This window comes from Lactuca virosa, chromosome 9, assembly GCF_052849685.1.
Source record: "Lactuca virosa cultivar CGN04683 chromosome 9, Lactuca_virosa_CGN04683_v6, whole genome shotgun sequence".
NCBI lineage: Eukaryota > Viridiplantae > Streptophyta > Magnoliopsida > Asterales > Asteraceae > Lactuca > Lactuca virosa.
In genome coordinates this window covers 219,169,709-219,187,066 of record NC_136434.1, presented here as the reverse complement: position 1 = coordinate 219,187,066, position 17,358 = coordinate 219,169,709, and the positions used below count along the sequence as shown (strand labels likewise).

Here is a 17,358-nt window from a genome sequence, read left to right as displayed (position 1 = left end):
CCCAATATGGTAATCTTTATCAACAATTCTTAGCAATTAGTCAAGACTCAAGAGGGTACTGCACGGGAGTATGTGGGATTATCTGAGGAATCAGCAACACAACTGGGTGATATTCTCAAACACATATTAGATGCCACATTTGTAAATGGTCTCAAACCCGAACTAAGAAATATCGTGCGAAAGATGCAACCCGTGGGAACGAGTCGGACTATTAAACTAGCACTGCTCATTGATGAAAACAGAACATATGATAAAGTGAAGGTGGCCAGTCAACCAACAGCATACTGAAACAGTTATATGTGCCCACTAAACGTAACCAGTATCCCTGAAACCAAAAACAACATTGGTAAACCAGCTCCAACACCGTTTAAGTGCTTGACCGAGGCTGAATAGAAAAAAAGAGCCAAGAGATTGTGTTTCCGTTGTGACGGCAAGTTCGGTCCAGGTCATAAATGCCCGAGTAAAACATTACAAGTCATGTTGGTTGATGAAGATGAGGACAAGGAAGAACCCGAAAGCGAGGAACATGCTCATTTAGATATGGTGTCGGTATCTGCTATTTAGGTGATGGGGTTAACCACTCCTCACACTATGAAATTACGCAGGCACATCATTGGACAGGAGGTGGTGGTTCTAATTGACAATGGGGTTACACATAACTTTATATCGTTGTCGTTGGTACCTACTCTTGGTCTTACCATTAAAAAGGGGGACATGAGACAAGGGGTGATGTTGGGAAATGGGCACTTTGACAAGAATTTTGGTATATGTAAGCGAGTAATGTTAACTCTACCGGGATACCAGTTGACAAGTAACTTTTACCCTCTCAGGCTCGGCAGTACCGATCTAATTCTAGGAATTCAATGGCTACGTACCTTGGGCGATGCCCGCGTTAACCAAAAGGAATTAACCATGTCTTTTGCTGCAGGTGGAAAGAAGGTAACACTCAAAGGAGAACCAGGATTAAATAGGGTTGAATCCTCTTTACAGCCGTTGGTTCGTGACTTACACGGGGTTAGCGAGGGTTTTCTAGTCGAGTTTAATAACTTGATTGTTTTGGAAGGACCTACCTCACAAGTCCATCCTGCCTTGGATAGCTTGTTGGTTGATTTCAATGACATATTTATGCTACCAACGGGTTCACCACCATCATGGGGGCATGGACATGCAATTAGTTTGAAAAATGGGACCGAACCGGTCAATGTGCGACCATACCGGTACCCCCAACTACAAAAAGACGAATTAGAGAGGCTAATTGATGAAATGATTTCATCCGGCGTGATTGGTGCGAGCTCCAATCCGTTTTCGAGCCCGATGTTGTTGGTAAAGAAGAAAGATGGCAGTTAGCGTTTATGCGTTGATTATTATGCAGTAAATAAAGCAACGATGTTACATAAGTTCCCTATCCTAGTTATCGATGAATTGCATGGCGTTGTCATCTTTAGCAAGCTTGATTTAAAATCCGGTTATAATCAGATCCGTATGAAGCCGGATGACATCCCGAAAATATCTTTTCGAACTCACGAGGGACATAATGAGTTCCTTGTGATGCCTTTTTGTAACACTTGAATCTTGGTAAGTTTCTCTTATGCCCTTGTATTATTTAAAATTATCCAAATTAGTCCTTGAGTTGTACGCAGGGCGTACCACAAGATACGCTTAGCGTACAAGCTGTAAAGCGAGTACGCGGGGCGTACCAAGTAGTACGCTTAGCGTACACATGCAAAGACTTGATCGGGGATCCAGAGGTATACGTTGGGTGTAAAGAAGTGTACACGAGGCGTACATACTGTCTTTTGAAAACCCTAATTTTCGTGGTTGGCCACTATATAATCATCCTTATGGACATGAAACCCTCATTTTACTCAGCTTCCTTGTCCTCCTAGCCCTATACTTGAAACCCTAACTCCATAGTTGAGTGTTCTTGAGCTTAGAAGGTCTTTTGGGTATATTTTTGGTGTTTTGAAAGAAGAAGATCATCTTGAAGCTTCATTGGAAGAGTGGGAGCTTGTAGATCTGGATTATCTGCTTTATTTCTGGCTTGTTTGAGGTATAAAGATTTAACCTTGTTCTTTAGAAGTTTATATCTCTTTTGGTTTGAGTTTTGGACCCTTTTGGTCCCATAGATGAGATCATGTGGTTTTATATCATTTCTGAAGCTTAGAGTTGCCACTCTTTTTGGTATTCTTTTGCTCCTAGATTCATAAAGTTGTCATTTTTGAAACCTAGATCCATCCATGCATGAGTTATGGCCATTTTTATGAAAGTAGAATTTCATAAATCGAAGTTAGGACCTTTTGGGGCATGTAAAGTCACCAAGTCAGGGACTTTATGGTTCTAGATAAGGTTGTTCACTATTTTGATAAAACTAAATTGTCCAATTGGACTATTTGGTTCGGATATTCAGATTTTTGGATTGGATTTCACCAAAAACCGAATTACTATTTTGGATTTTGGATTGGTTTTAGTTTATAAAACAATAACCGAATAGTCCAAAAAACCGAATAACAATTTATTATTTATTTATTTTTAATATATCTATAATTATTTATTAATTTTATAATTTATTTTTTCAAAAAAGTTCATTTTCTCTCAAAAGTATTTTATCTATTAAATATTAAATTATAATATACCTTCTTACTAGTTGTTTATAAATTTTAAATTACAACTAAATAATTTTTTTTTGTTTCTTCTGTAAAAATTAGATAATATTATAACTATATGTTGTTTTAAAATGTTATGCCTTTTGAAAACCGAATTATAAAAACCGATCCAATCCAATAACCAAATTTTAATTGGATTGGATGGATCGGATTTGAATTTAGTTTGGACAATTCGAATCCATATTTTGAAAACCGAAATCAATTTGGATTTACTTAATTGGATCGGATCGAACCGATCCATCCAAACGAACACCCCTAGTTTTAGACGTTGAATATGACTCAGATATGGGGTTTGGAACTTTGGACTTAAGCATTTAAGAGATTAATGAAAAAATGGCTTAACGGGTGAGTACGCTGGGCATACAAGCCTGTACGCGCAGCGTACAAGCCATGCAGCGTGTATGCTTAGCGTATAACTGAGTACGCCCCCCGTACTCAGTGATTGGGCTTCACGTCTTTTGGTCCTCAGATGGGTTACTTTATTGGAATTTGTTGCTTTGGGCCTTAATGGGCCATCTAAAATCAAGATTTGGGCTAAGGAAATTAATTGGGTTTTAGGGTAAGGCCCATATATTTTGGGCCCAATTTGGAAAATTGAGCCATAAGTGGGCCTTGAGGGATTATTTAGTATTGGGCCTTTTAGATCGTGGATTTGGGCCTTAGTTTTGGTTCAAGCTAGGCCAGGGGTAAAATGGTCATTTTACCCCAGTAAGGATTATTAGATACAGAATGGAACTCAAGTGTTAATTGGGTGTTATTGTGTACTAACAGCTGGGGGAGTCGTCAAGACAACAGCCAGAGACCTTCAGTGAGATCCAGCATTCGAGATGAGTTTCTTCACTGGGTTTAGCGGGTCTAAGGTACCAATGTCGGCCCTTGTACGTATGTTAGGATGCTAGGATTCTGTGTGACCCTTGCATGTGATATGTGCTGCCATGTATATCGGGCGGGGCGGCAAATCCCGATGATTGATTCATATGCTATTATTTATGATCATTGTATGTGTTAGCATAGTTATGTGATTCTTATTATATGTGTATAGCGGGCGAGGCCCGATGTTAGGCGGGGCCTAAGAATAACATATATGTATACCGAGCGGGGCTCGATGCCGAGCGGGGCCCAGTATGTGTTTGATTATGTATGGTAAGGGGTAGTTTGGGGAACCCACTAAGCTTTATGCTTACGGTTTTTAGTTAATGTTTCAGGTACTTCCGGTTCCAAGGGGAAAAGCTCGAGATAACTGCATCGCACACACCAAATGGATTCCACACTTGATATTTCACTCTGATTTTGTGATATTTGATACATTTGTTTTATTTGGGATGTATGGATGATAATCGGAATATTGTTTTACTTAAATCAAAAATAAAACTTTTGTACTATATTTTTGGGACGTTTCACTTTTGGGTTGACTAATGCTCCTTCGACCTTCCAAGCTCTTATGAACAAAGTTTTTCGTCCTTACTTGCGTAAGTTCATGTTAGTTTTCTTTTACAGCATTCTAATCTACAGCCGATCAATGGACGAGCATCGGGAGCATCTTACTTTGGTTGTCTAAGAGTTAAGGCTCTATTCTGCAATAGAAAAATGTATTTTCGGCCAAGATCTGGTGGAGTATTTGGGTCACATCGTGGAAAAAGAGGGTGTCATGGCTGATCCGACTAAAATCTCAGCCATGACTACATGACCGGTGCCTAAAACCGTTCGCGAGTTACAAGGATTCCTCAGTTTAACATGTTATTATCGTAAATTTGTGCAGGGATACGAAAAAATTGCAATGGCTTTAACGGATCTACTTAAAAAAACCAGTTTCACTGGAACGAGGAGGCGGCACAAGCATTCCGGAATTTGCAAGACAAGATGACACGGGTTCCTGTTTTGGCACTTCCTGATTTCACGAAGGAGTTCGTAATCGAAACAGACACTTCAGGGCATGGTTTAGGGGTTGTACTGATGCAAGGAGGGCATCCTAAGACATATTTTAGTCAGATGTAAGGCGTATGTGCACAACAGAAGTCGATTTATGAAAGAGAACTCATGAAGATCGTGTTGGCAGTCCAAAAATGGCAACCTTACTTATTGGGTCGCCGCGTTATAGTGATTACAGATCAGCGAGCTTTAAAATACTTGCTGGAACAGAGGGTGGTATCTGGTGAACATCAGAAGTGGATTTTTAAGTTATCTGGTTATGATTTTGAAATTTTATATAGGCATGGGAAGGAGAATGGAGCAACCGATGCCTTGCCCAGAAGATGAGAGGGAGTTAGATTGAGAGAGCTCACGATCACTCGACTCAACAACCAGGAGGAGTTATTATACGAATTAAAACAGAGCTTAGAAGTGATAGCCATGATTCGAAAGATAGAGGGTGGAGATGCAACAATGGAGGGTTATGAAACAAAACAAGGGTTGGTGTTTTACCAAGGACGCTTGGTATTACCTCTACAGTCTCCTTGGATTGACCGTTTGTTCCAAGAAAGTCATGCTGGGGTGATCGGGGGACATGAGGATACCCAGAAAACCTATCGTTGGCTAGCAAGGGAGTTTTATTGGGTTGGTATGCGTCGAGATATAGCGGTACGGCTCACCAAATGTGTAGTGTGTCAGCAAAATAAGTATTCAAACTTGGCTCCGGCAGGCTTATTACAACCGCTGGAGCTGCCTAAGCGAATCTGGAAGATTTAAGTTTGGATTTTGTTGAAGGTTTACCAAAGTCGGAGGGTTATAGCATGATTATGGTGGTGGTATTACCTCTACAGTCTCCTTGGATTGACCGTTTGTTCCAAGAAAGTCATGCTGGGGTGATCGGGGGACATGAGGATACTCATTTTATGCCTTTAAAACATTCATTTCTTGCAACAACGGTAGCTAATGTTTGTATTCGAGAGGTTATACGATTACATGGTGTTCCCCAACCAGTGATGTTGGACAAAGATAAAGTTTTTTTGATCCGCTTCTGGAAGGAGTTATTTCGGCTTCAAGGCACCACGTTGAAGTATAGTACTGCTTATCACCCGCAAACCGACGGACAGACGAAAGTGGTGAACCGGAGTTTAGAAACCTATTTACGATGTTTCGCATCAGGAAGACTCAAACAGTGAATGAATTGGTTCCCTTGGGCAGAAATACTGGTATAATATATCATATCACTCATCAGCTAAAGAGAGTCCATTTAAAATTGTGTACGGTCGTGGATGGTCGGTTATGATCACGATACGGCTGTTACTTTTCATGTAGATGACTATCTTTGGGAGAGAGATAAGGTGTTGGAAGAGCTTAAAGAACAATTGGGATGGGCGCAACAAGTGATGAAAGCACATGCTGATGGGAGAAGGCGAGATGTGAAATATCATGTCGGTGATATGGTTTATTTGAAGTTGCGACTGTATCGTCAAAACACGGTGATATGGAGGCGTAATACCAAGCTAGCAACCAGATTTTATGGTCCGTTTAGAGTTTTGGAACGGGTGGGGATGTTGGCTTATCGGTTAGAATTACCGACTTCTGCGACCATTCACCCGGTTTTTCATGTTTCACAGCTCAAGAAAGTCATAGGTGACCAGGAGGTTTTATCCGGTTTACCGGATGGGTTGACGATACAATGGAAGTACGGGTTGTTCCAAATCAGGTTTTGAACTCAAGAAAAAACCATGGCTTAACAGAAGTATTGATCAAATCGAAGGATCTGCCAAAATCGAAGGCGACTTGGGAGGAAGCGGTCGTGATACACACTTAATTTCCCGATTTCCACCTTGGGGACAAGGTGAATTTTCAGGGGCAGGATATTGATACGAATCAAGGGAGATAGGGCAAGGTGTACCGAACGCATAAGACCAAGGGGTGATTTGTATTTTATTTAAATAAGTAATCTAGGTTTTATCTTTTCTAGTTTCTTGGGGTTTAGGAGTTTCCACGTTAACTTTTTATTTAAATAAGGGGTTTAGGGTCGGCTAGGTATTTTTTATGCATGAATTAAATTTTGTTTTTCTTGTGGAGATCTCTCTTAATCTCGAAACCTTCAGAGCCCCATTGTTATTTTTCTTAAAGCATTAAGTTAATCGTATTTGAGGTTGTTATACAGTTAATATTAGAAAGTCCCGTTGATCCATGAAAAGCCAGTTATACCAAAACTTGGCCCATGAAATCTAAATAGCCCACAACCTTGGTTGATCCAATGCGAAACATCATAGATATGTTTCCAAACATTTATTTATTACCTCGGTTTGCCCATCCAACTCAAGGTGATATGCGGAGCTTAAATGTAATTTGGTGCCTTGTGATTTAAATATTTCTTGCCAAAATTTACTAATAAATAACGGATCTCCATCACTAACGATTGATTTGGGAATAACATGGTAACAGATCACTTCTTTTACGAATATATCAGCCAGCCACTGATCTTGCTGTGTATGGATATTTTAATAGGATGAAGTGACTGGACTTTGATAATCTATCCCCTTTTGATTTGGGAAAGCCGGCGATAAAGTCCATGCAAACATGTTCCCATATTGCTTCAGGAATATCTAAGGGGCGTAAAAGGCCTCCGGGTACTGAGGAACTAGCCTAACATCGCTGACACACATCATTTGCCCGCACAAAATTTTTAACATTATCAATCATACCGAGGCAATACAGGTTGGCAGCTAATCAATGCTATGTTCGATAGTATCCTGAATGACCCCCTGAAACCCTGAAGCAGCCTGATGAAATTTCTGTAATAAATATATTAAATGAATAAACTACGAGTGGCGAGCAATTACCACCCTATCCTTATAATATTGGATTCCATGGAGAACATACAATCTCGGGATTTCTGAGGAGTTGCTTGACATTGAAGGGTAATTTTCTATATTTCATCGTCTTCTTTGCCTTCTGCCAACAACCAGCTGTCCTCCTTGCACCCAAATGGGTTTAGAAATGAATTGAGTGAAGTCCCCATTGTCTGCCCTTCGAGATAAAGCATCCGCTGCTCTGTTTTCTCTTCCCGGTTTGTATTGTATTTCAAAATTGTAGCCCAACAGTTTGGCAACCCAGGTTTGTTGGTCCGAAGTGGTGATGCCTGCTGTAACAAAAAATTGAGACTTTTCTGATTGGTATACACTATCAAGGCCTTCCATCATAAAATCGCAACCATGCCATATCCTAAATTAGATCCATATTTATGTATCAAAAACTAGGGCTTCCATCATAAAATCGCAATTGCGGACCCTAATTTGCAAATTAAGGGACTGCTCTGTTACCCAAACCAAATGGCCATCACCTAATTTAATCTTGAAACCTGAAAAAGCTGAAGATGACAAACACAATGCCAGAACCAATTGGCGGGAAACGAAATTGTGTGTTGCTCCACACGTAGATTTCCCTCCGGACATTTGTGGCGTGGACCAAATTGTTGCCCAAAACGGAAACACAACCCTTTCTTCCGAAATTCTTCCCATTCCATTCGAGACAGAGATCGAAACCCTCGGTCGCGATTACTAGGCCGTCCTGCTGTTGTCGTATTTGTGAAACAAATTCACAGGATTGAACTGATTAACGTCTTGTCGGCCCAAGGTTTTCTCACTTGGTTTTGGGCTTCAGGTTAGTTTATTTTCTAAACGGCCCAACCCAATAGGACGATCCATCTGAAAATCCGAACCCGGTCCATATCGATGTTGATAGCGGAAGCGTGATTGAGGTATGTTACCTGAGGTGTTTGGAGCAGTTCTTCCACCTCCTTCGCCAAATACATCACATCCAGTCGCGATTGAGGGCGATGAAGGTGCACCCACCGTTTAACCTCATCGTGCAACCCAGCCACAAAGTACCCCAATGCTTCTTGCTCCGATAATTTAGGCACAAGAGATAGCAAATATTCATAGTCATCTATGTAATTGTGGATTGAGTCCCCTTGGGTAATTGTTGCAAGTTGATTCTGTATTTTGAGTCCACTAAAACGTTGCAGCAGTTCTTGGAATTCGTCCCAGGAAATCGATTCATGAACTTGTTTGAGCACAGTGAACCAATGTTGTGCAACCCCGTCATGCTCAGTTGCGTCAAAGAAGCCGGAGATTCTCAAGGATTTCATTGATGTCGAAATAGAGCTTAGCTTTTTGGATCCATCCCTGAGGATCAAGCCCTGTGAACTCTGGAAGCTTCACCTTCTTCACTGCCCATAGATGAACCGGAATGAATCGTAAGAGGTTGGTGAATCTCTTCCTGTGGTTTTCCTCCCGAGAATGGAGGCGATTGGGGTTCAAAGACGGAACCACCAGATCCAGAACTCCCAGAAGATTCACCTGGGTGCTTTTCTCATTTGTCTTCATCCAAACAAGCTTCCAAAACTCACTAGCCTCTGCTCGATCAGTCTCCAAAACCTTCTTGATCTCTGCGACATCCCCTTGGAGTTGTTTGATCTGTTCGTCATGCAAATCCATACAATTCCCTTGACCTCTGGTTTCCATGGATAACAAGGAGGAAAAGAAGGGCAGGTCTTAGGCAGGTCGGACCAGTGATGCAATTCTAGAACAACTTGTAAATAGCTGATATAGAAAATTGTAATAAAATAGAATGCAATGAATGAAGATGAATGAAATGATCTGATGTATTGATAAAATCAAAAGATGAAGGTTCCACAATCAATCATAAGACTACCAGGGAAATCACCCTTCTCTCTCACTGAAAACAAAATCTGAGGAGCCAATTACAATGCAAAGAAATTACTTATCCTTCTAACAGAATTATTCCCTCTATTTATTAGCTTCTCTCCCCTTAAACAGACATTTAGCCACTTTCCCTTTCTACCCTTGTGTTTTCCTTTTCTGCCCCTTTGTCCTTCCTTGAGTACACGTGCAACAATCTATGTTTGTCCTTCCTTATCATTTGTGCATCCCCATTTGTATCAATTTGATACTCTGTATAAATTCAAACTGCCTTGAAATGCTATATGATGCTAAAATGGCCAACAAGTTCTGCCAATACACATATCTAATTAGTGGCATTCAACATCTTACGTTCAGTTATTGAGTTAAGTCTGCCAATGCACATAATCTAATTAGCATGTTACGTACAAGTAGCTGAAAAAACTAATACGGATCAACCTTACGAAAATTTGGTGGTGGCCTATTGAAGGAAATTAGTTATTATTCTTACATAAAGGGCTATGAAAAAAAAGTACGATTGCTAAGATGAAATAAAAGAAAAAACAAAACCAATACATGAAGGTCTTCTTCACTATATATAGGAACCTAAGGTTGCGTTTAGTTACGGAAAAACAGTTTTCATTTTCCGTTTTCGGTTTTCATTGGAAAATTTACAAAACGCGTTTAGTTAAAATTTATTCATTTTTCATTTTCAGTTTTAGAAAATTAGAAAACGTGTTTAAATGTGTATTTTTCTATTGGTTTTTATTTTTAGAAAACGGTAGCGGTGGTAGGGTAGGCGTGGGGACGGTGGCGGTGGTGGGGGCAGCGGCGGGGGGCAGTGGTGGCAGCGGGGTGGCGGCGGTGGTGGTGATGACAAGCGGTGGTGGTGGCAGCGGCAATTGTGGCAGTGGTGGTGATGGCGGCGGTGGTGGTGCTGGTGATGGGGTAGTGGTGGTAGTGATGGTGATGGTAGGTGTGAATTTGTGGGTGTTTGTGGGGGTTGGTGTGTGTTTGGGTGGGTGTGTGTTTGTGGGGGTTGGTGTGTGTGTGTTTGTGGGTGTGTATGTTTGTGGGGGTGTGGGTGGGAGTTTGTGTGTGTTTGTGGGGGTTGGTGTGTGTGTGTTTGTGGGTGTGTGTGTGTGTGTGTGTTTGTGGGGCTGGGGTGGGCTTGGGAGTGAGTGTAGATAGGTAGGGGTGTGGTGGGTTGGGGGTGTTAAGGTGAGGGTAGGTAGAGGTGGATGAGGTGGGAGTGGGTGTTTATATTTTAGAAAAATTTTGGAATTAGAAAAATGTGGAAAACAATGATTATTGGTTTTCCAAAAATTTCCAACTTCTTTGTAATTTTAGAAAACTGAAAATTTTCATTTTCCGTGAAAAATTTAGAAAAATAGACGAACTAAACGCGTTTTCAAAATTCTCATTTTTCTTGGAAAATTTTTCCGGAAAACGGCCCATTTTTCCGCAACTAAACGCGCCCTTAGGCTGCGTTTAGTTATGGAAAAACAGTTTTCATTTTCCGTTTTTTGTTTTCTCATTTCAGTTTTCGTTTTCCGTTTTCAGTTTTCATTGGAAAATTTAAAAAACGCGTTTAGTTAAAACTTATTCGTTTTTCATTTTCAGTTTTTAAAAATTAGAAAACATGTTTAGATGTGTATTTTTCTATCGGTTTTCATTTTTAGAAAACGGCAACGGTGGTAGGGTGGGCATGGGGACGGTGGCGGTGGCGGTGACGGTGGTGGGGGCAGCGGCGGGGGGCAGTGGTGGTGTCGATGATGACGACGGTGGTTGTAGTGGTGGCAGTGGCGGTGGTAGCGGGGTGGCGGTGGTGGTGGTGGTGGCGGCAACTGTGGCAGTGGTGGTGATGGTGACGGTCGTGTTGTGATGGGGTAATGGTGGTGGTGATGGTGATGGTGATGGTAGGTCGGTGATTGTGGTAGTGGTGTTGGGTGTGTGTGTGTGTGTGTGTGTGTGTGTTTGTGGGGGTGGAGTGGGTGTGGGTGTGGGTGCAGGTGCGAGTCTGTGGGTGTGGGTGTGTGTGTGTGTGTGTGTTTATGAGGGTGTGGGTGGGGGTGGGTGTGTGTGTATGTGTGTGTTCGTGGGGGTTGGTGTGTGTGTTTGTGTGTATGTGTGTTTGTGGGGGTTGGTGTGTGTGTGTGTGTGTGTGTTTGTGGGGGTGTGGGTGGGCTTGGGAGTGAGTGTAGGTAGATAGGGGTGTGGTGGGTTGGGGGTGTTAAGGTGAGGGTAGGTAGAGGTGGATGGGGTGGGAGTGAGTGTTTATATTTTAGAAAAATTTTGGAATTAGAAAAATGTGGAAAACAATGATTATTGGTTTTCCAAAAATTTCCAACTTCTTTGTAATTTTAGAAAACGGAAAATTTTCATTTTCCGTGAAAAATTTAGAAAAACAGACGAACTAAACGCGTTTTCAAAATTCTCATTTTTCTTGGAAAAATTTTCCGGAAAACGGTCCATTTTTCCACAACTAAACGCACCCTAAGGAACTACTCGAACAAGTACCGTTGATTTGAATAAGGAAAACTCTGTTGATCTCCTGAAGCAGTCAGCCAAAAATCAGGAATCTTACTGTGTTCTCCTCCATCACTTTCTCTCAAACCCTGGGATTCTTAGCCTTGTCCCACCATAGTGTTTTTCCTAGTTTTTTCCAAAAAAAAAAAAAAAAAAAAAAGATGATTTGTTTCGCAAATGAAAGAAAAAAGTATGATGGTTAATTCTTGTATTTGACAAATAATGTGTGAATGAAATAAAAGAGTATGATGGTTAATCCTTGTATTTGACAAATTGTGTGTATTTATTAAAATTTTAACTGAATACCAATTATTTATTCAAATGAAATTAAGATGACCTTATAAAAAAAACATAGAAAGTACATACCTGCTACAGTAGATCTTTGTGAACTGGCTTTTGTGGGTGCCTGCGTTATTCACACCTTTACATAGGACAAGGTTCCGTCTCCTAACATTTTTATCTCGGATGTAAAACCAAACGACTGAAGAAGTCCTCTCGACCCATAAATACACAGACCTTTCAACAAAATAATGCTTTGCGGAAGCTGACTTATGCATGTACCTTCTACATGTAACTCTTCTAGACATTCTAAAAGTCCAAGATCCTCGGGTAACTTCTTAACCAACGAACAATCAACAAGTTTGAGACATTCCAGATGTTTCAACGTACAAATGCTATCAGGAAGATGTTTAAGCATTGTATTTGACAAATCTAGATTCTGTATACATTCCAACCTGCCAAGATCCTCAGGTAACTTCTCAAACAACGAACATTTATCAAGTTTGAGATATTTCAGACCTTTCAACATGCAAATGCTACCTGGAAGATGTTTGATCTTTGTAGATGACAAATTTAGATATTCTAAACATTCTAACCGACCAAGATCCTCTGGTAACTTATCAAGAAATGAACAACAATAAAGATCCAGAGTTTTCATATGTTTCAACATACAAATGCTATCCGGAAGATTTTTAATCATTGTATTTGACAAATCTAGACTCTCTAAACATTCTATCAGGCCCAGATCCTCAGGTAACTTCTCAAGCAACAAACATTTATCAAGTTTGAGATATTTCAGACCTTTCAACATACAAATGCTATCTGGAAGAAGTTTAACCTTTGTAGATGACAAATTTAGATATTCTAAACATCCTAACCGGCCAAGATCCTCAGGTAACTTCTCAAGCAACAGACAAGGATAAAGAACAAGATGTTTCAGATGTTTCAACATACAAATGCTATCCGGAAGATGCTTAATCTTTGTAGATGATAAATTTAACATCTCTAAACATTCTAATCTGCCAAGATCCTCTGGTAACTTTTCAAGCAACAAACAATCATTAAGTGGGAGAAGTTCCAGATGTTTCAACATGCAAATGCTATCTGGAAGATGTTTAATCTTTGTAGATCTCAAAATAATCCTCTCTAAACATTCTAGTCCGCCAAGATCCTCTGGTAACTTCTCAAACAATGAACATCTATGAAGCCCAATATATTTTAGATGTTTCAATGTACAAATGCTACATGGAAGATGTTTAATCATTGTACCCGACAATTCTAGATACTGTAAACTTTCTAACAGGCCAAGATCCTCAGGTAACTTCTCAAGCAGCAAACATTCATTAAGATCAAGATATTTCAGATTTTTTAACTTACAAATACTATCTGGAAGATGTGTAGTCTCTGTATATGACAAATTTAGCTTCTCTAGACTTTCTAATTGACCAAGATGCTCAGGTAACTTCTTAAGCAACAAACATCTATCAAGTTTGAGAAATTTCAGATGTTTCAACATACAAATGCTATCTGGAAGATGTTTAATCTCTGTATATGACAAACTTAGCTTCACTAAGCTTTCTAACAGGCCAAGATCCTCAGGTAACTTCTCAAGCAACGAACAACCATCAAGTTTGAGATGTTTCAGATGTTTCAACATACAAATGCTATCTGGAAGTTCTATCAAAGCACAACATCTTTCAAGAGTCAACGTCTCGAGATTTGGTGTTAACCCAAGGTCAAGGGTCTTCAACTGTGAATTACTGAGGTCAAGGAACCTGAGCTTGTTACAAACCTAACAAAAGAAAAAAAAATAAAAGATTAATATTTGTATAGTAATAAAAAAATCGATGTATAGCATGATATTGGATCATGCAAAATAATCAATTAACAATAAGTCTACCTTTCTTTCTCCCCATTCCCAAAGTTGCAAGATTTCACTGCCAGCTATCTTAAGTGCAACAACATTATTTGCTTGAAATGTTTGGGGTAAAGTCCTAAAAGGATAATGGTCCCAATGGAGATATCGTAAAGTATCTGGAAAGAACAGGTTGACTTTATTAAATTTCCAAATGCAACACAGAAATCCTAAAGCATTTACAAGGTTTGGGATGAGTTTATTAGTTTCCTGATTTGAGTTAAAATCTTCCAGAGACACCTCAAGAAATGTAAGATCCTTCATCTTTCTAAGACCTTTCATAACAATTTCTGGATTGAGTTTTGACTTGCAGATTTTCATACATATTGTTGCTTCGGTACCCTGTAATAAAACAATAGTCACCATAAAACTTGTGTAGTACGAAATGAAAATGTATTAGTTTTCTCCAACTTACAGATAAAACTAAATCCTTACCAAATCATTAATTAGTATATCTTCAATTTCATCTTCCTTCCACAATCTGCTATGTTTGTTAGCAGGTAGCGAACGACGAACAATATCTCTACCCATTTCTTCAATATGGTCATGCATGTCCACACGCTCATAACCATTAATAGTTATGAGAGATTTTTGCTCAAGAACTCTTAGACCATTTCTAGCATGCAATCCACAGCTTTCAAGTGCTTCAATTGCATCGGCTTTCGCCCAACCTTTCAGTAAGCATGCAACATTTAGGAATATTTCCTTATAATCCTCCTCTAGACTAATATAGCTTAATTCCAATCTTTTCAGAGTTTCATGCAATGGAATTGTTTTTAGTCTTTCTAAGGCATCTATCCATTCACTCTCATCTTTACCACAAAGAAATGAACCCAAAACTTTGATTGTTAAAGGAAGACCAGAAGCATAGCGTACAACTTCTCCTGATAGCTTTTCATACCCTTGAATTGGAATCTCTCTACCAAATGCATACCTACTGAAGAGGCACATTGCTTCTTTACCCGATAACAAATTAACATCATGAATCAATTTCACTTTGTGTGCTACCAACACTTGCTCATATCTTGTTGTAATGATAATTCTACTTCCCGACTTAAACCAATTAGGCTCACCAGCTAACGCCTCAAGTTGGTCTGTATGATCCACATCATCTAGAACAAGAAGAACCTTTCTACCAGACATCCTCCTCTTCAACATGTTTTTTCCATCATAAACACTACTTACACTTATACCTTTATCATTTAAAACATCTGAAAGAAGTTGATTTTGCAAAGACTTCAAACCGGACAAAGAATCGTTTGAAACTTCCCTAACATTCTCAACGAAGCTTTTACCTTCAAATTGAAAGGATATTTGGTCAAAAACAGCTCTGGCCAAAGTTGTCTTCCCTCCACCACCCATCCCCTTGATCCCGATCATGCGAACATCATCAATACCAGTTTCCAAAAATGATATAACATCGTTTACCCGAGTCTCTATGCCTACTAACTTTTCATCAATGCTGAAATTTATGGAACGAAACTCTAATGAAATCTCTTCAACGACTTTTTGGATAAACTTGGATTCATGCCTACATAATAGAGTAGATTCAATCAGACTGCTCAAAATCCCACATGAACAGTTACTTTCAGTTCTATAACATACTAAGTATATAAAATAATAACACTCATATAATGATAATCCATGTTTAATCTTTGGAAAAGACTCAAGTTTGTGTTGAATTTGACAATACAACATGACTCCTCATGGACACCCTTTTGCATCCTAGAGTAAACATAGATCAGTACAAATACAAAAATGAAAGAATATTGCATCCTAGAGTAAACGTAGATCAGTACAAATACAAACATGAAAGAATATTGCAGAGATATGATGAATGTGTTGTAATAACCATGCATAGGGAAATTAAACTAATAGATAAGCTGAAATAATTTTTTTTATTGGGGCTATATTCTAACAAAATAGAAACCTCAAGGACCTGTTTTGTCAAATTACGAAAATATTGAAATTAGAAACGATCTGGTATGGAAATGATCTGGAATTATTTAGTAGTGAATAGGAGTACCCCAGATTAAAAGTCGATGATGATTTGTTAGAACAAATATTGGAGAAAATCGATCCGCCAAAAAGTGTGTTATGTCGGGTCAAAATGAAAGAATATTGCACATCTGCTCTGATATATGATGAAGGAAGGAATTACCCATCTGCAGTTTTCTTCAACTCCCAACCAGCCAGATCCGCTGCTTCTTTCAGTGCATTTCTCCATTTTCCGGCAGCCTCTTCCTTCACATGTTTGGCAAAGGCTTTTCCAACTACCCCGATTTGCTTGCGGATTTCGGTGGGTTCCACGTCATAGAAGATTGGGTAAGCTGTATGCTCTGTCATCTTGCTACACTCCATTATCTTTACAAGCTCATCCAAGCACCAAGAGGAAGATGCATAATCCTTGGAGAAAACAATGATGTAGAATTTTGAGTTTTCAATGGATCCAAGTAGCTCATCACTGATCCTTTCCCCTTTCTTGATTTCTAGGTCATCCTTGTAAGTAAGAATGCTCTTTCGCTGAAGAGCATCATAGAGATGATCAACGAAGTTCTTGCGGGTGTCTTCTCCTCTGAAACTCAAAAACACTTCATACTTAAAGCTCTTGTGAACGGATGAAGTTGAAGAAGACGCCATTGAAGGTATGCTTTATGGATCCGATGAATCAAATATTTGTTGGGAAATTTTGATGTAAACGATTGCATAGAAAGAATAGTTCTAGCACCGTCGAATTACGTGAAGAAACATAAGCCACTTGTTTGGTCAAACAAGGTTCATAAAGATAATTAAAAACATTTTCATTTTCATTATTCCTTTTGTCTTTAAATTGCAATCAAAATATTTTTAAATTTCAGTTAAATGGTTATTAAAATACAAAATATATTCTTAAAATATATTAAACTTTAGTCAAATACTATCAAAAATATAAAATCTATTCTCCAAATATACATTTGATTAAAATAAAATTAGTATGTTTACAATTATATGAATATGAAAATAAATATGTATTTAGAAAAAAGTTTTAAAGAATATGTAAAAAGAAAGCTATAAAAAAATTTAAAAATTTTGTTGAAAAATTTGAACTAAAAATCTTATGAAAAAAGCTACAAAAAAAATTTATAAAAAAATTGTAAAAAAAAATAAACCAAAAATGTTAACAAGAATTAAAAAGTGCCCCAAATGTAAAGAAGAAATTTGAGGAACCAAATTCATTATAAACATTAAAAATATGGGTTAAAATGTAAAAAATAATAACCAACCAAATTCATAATTTTATATAGATTAAAAGTATGTTTTCAACAATATTTTGTTCCTATTAGACCAATTTTTTTATTTTTTTAAAATAATT

The 17,358-nt window shown here is 38.7% G+C and overlaps 2 protein-coding genes across 4 annotated transcripts; one reads left to right on the top strand and one right to left on the bottom strand.

Moving 5' to 3' along the window:
• Positions 1-567: 567 nt before the first annotated feature.
• On the top strand, positions 568-1,347 carry LOC145140320 (uncharacterized). The gene has a single exon (XM_079073846.1). The coding sequence runs from the start codon at positions 568-570 to the stop codon at positions 1,345-1,347; it is 780 nt and encodes a 259-aa protein (XP_078929972.1).
• Positions 1,348-9,228: 7,881 nt separating this feature from the next.
• On the bottom strand, positions 9,229-16,754 carry LOC145139516 (TMV resistance protein N-like). 3 transcript variants are annotated; one of them, XR_013721928.1, is made up of 6 exons: positions 16,168-16,754; positions 14,442-15,537; positions 13,992-14,348; positions 12,179-13,883; positions 11,804-11,938; positions 9,229-9,613 (listed from the first exon to the last, which is right to left on the bottom strand). XR_013721928.1 is itself a non-coding variant. In XM_079073314.1 (5 exons), the coding sequence occupies exons 1-4, from the start codon at positions 16,644-16,646 to the stop codon at positions 12,228-12,230; spliced, it is 3,588 nt and encodes a 1,195-aa protein (XP_078929440.1). In that variant the 5' UTR covers positions 16,647-16,754; the 3' UTR covers positions 9,229-11,938; positions 12,179-12,227. The 3 variants fall into 3 exon arrangements, 1 of the variants encoding a protein (XP_078929440.1); XR_013721929.1 differs by having other exon boundaries at positions 11,871-11,938; XM_079073314.1 differs by having other exon boundaries at positions 9,229-11,938.
• Positions 16,755-17,358: the final 604 nt, after the last annotated feature.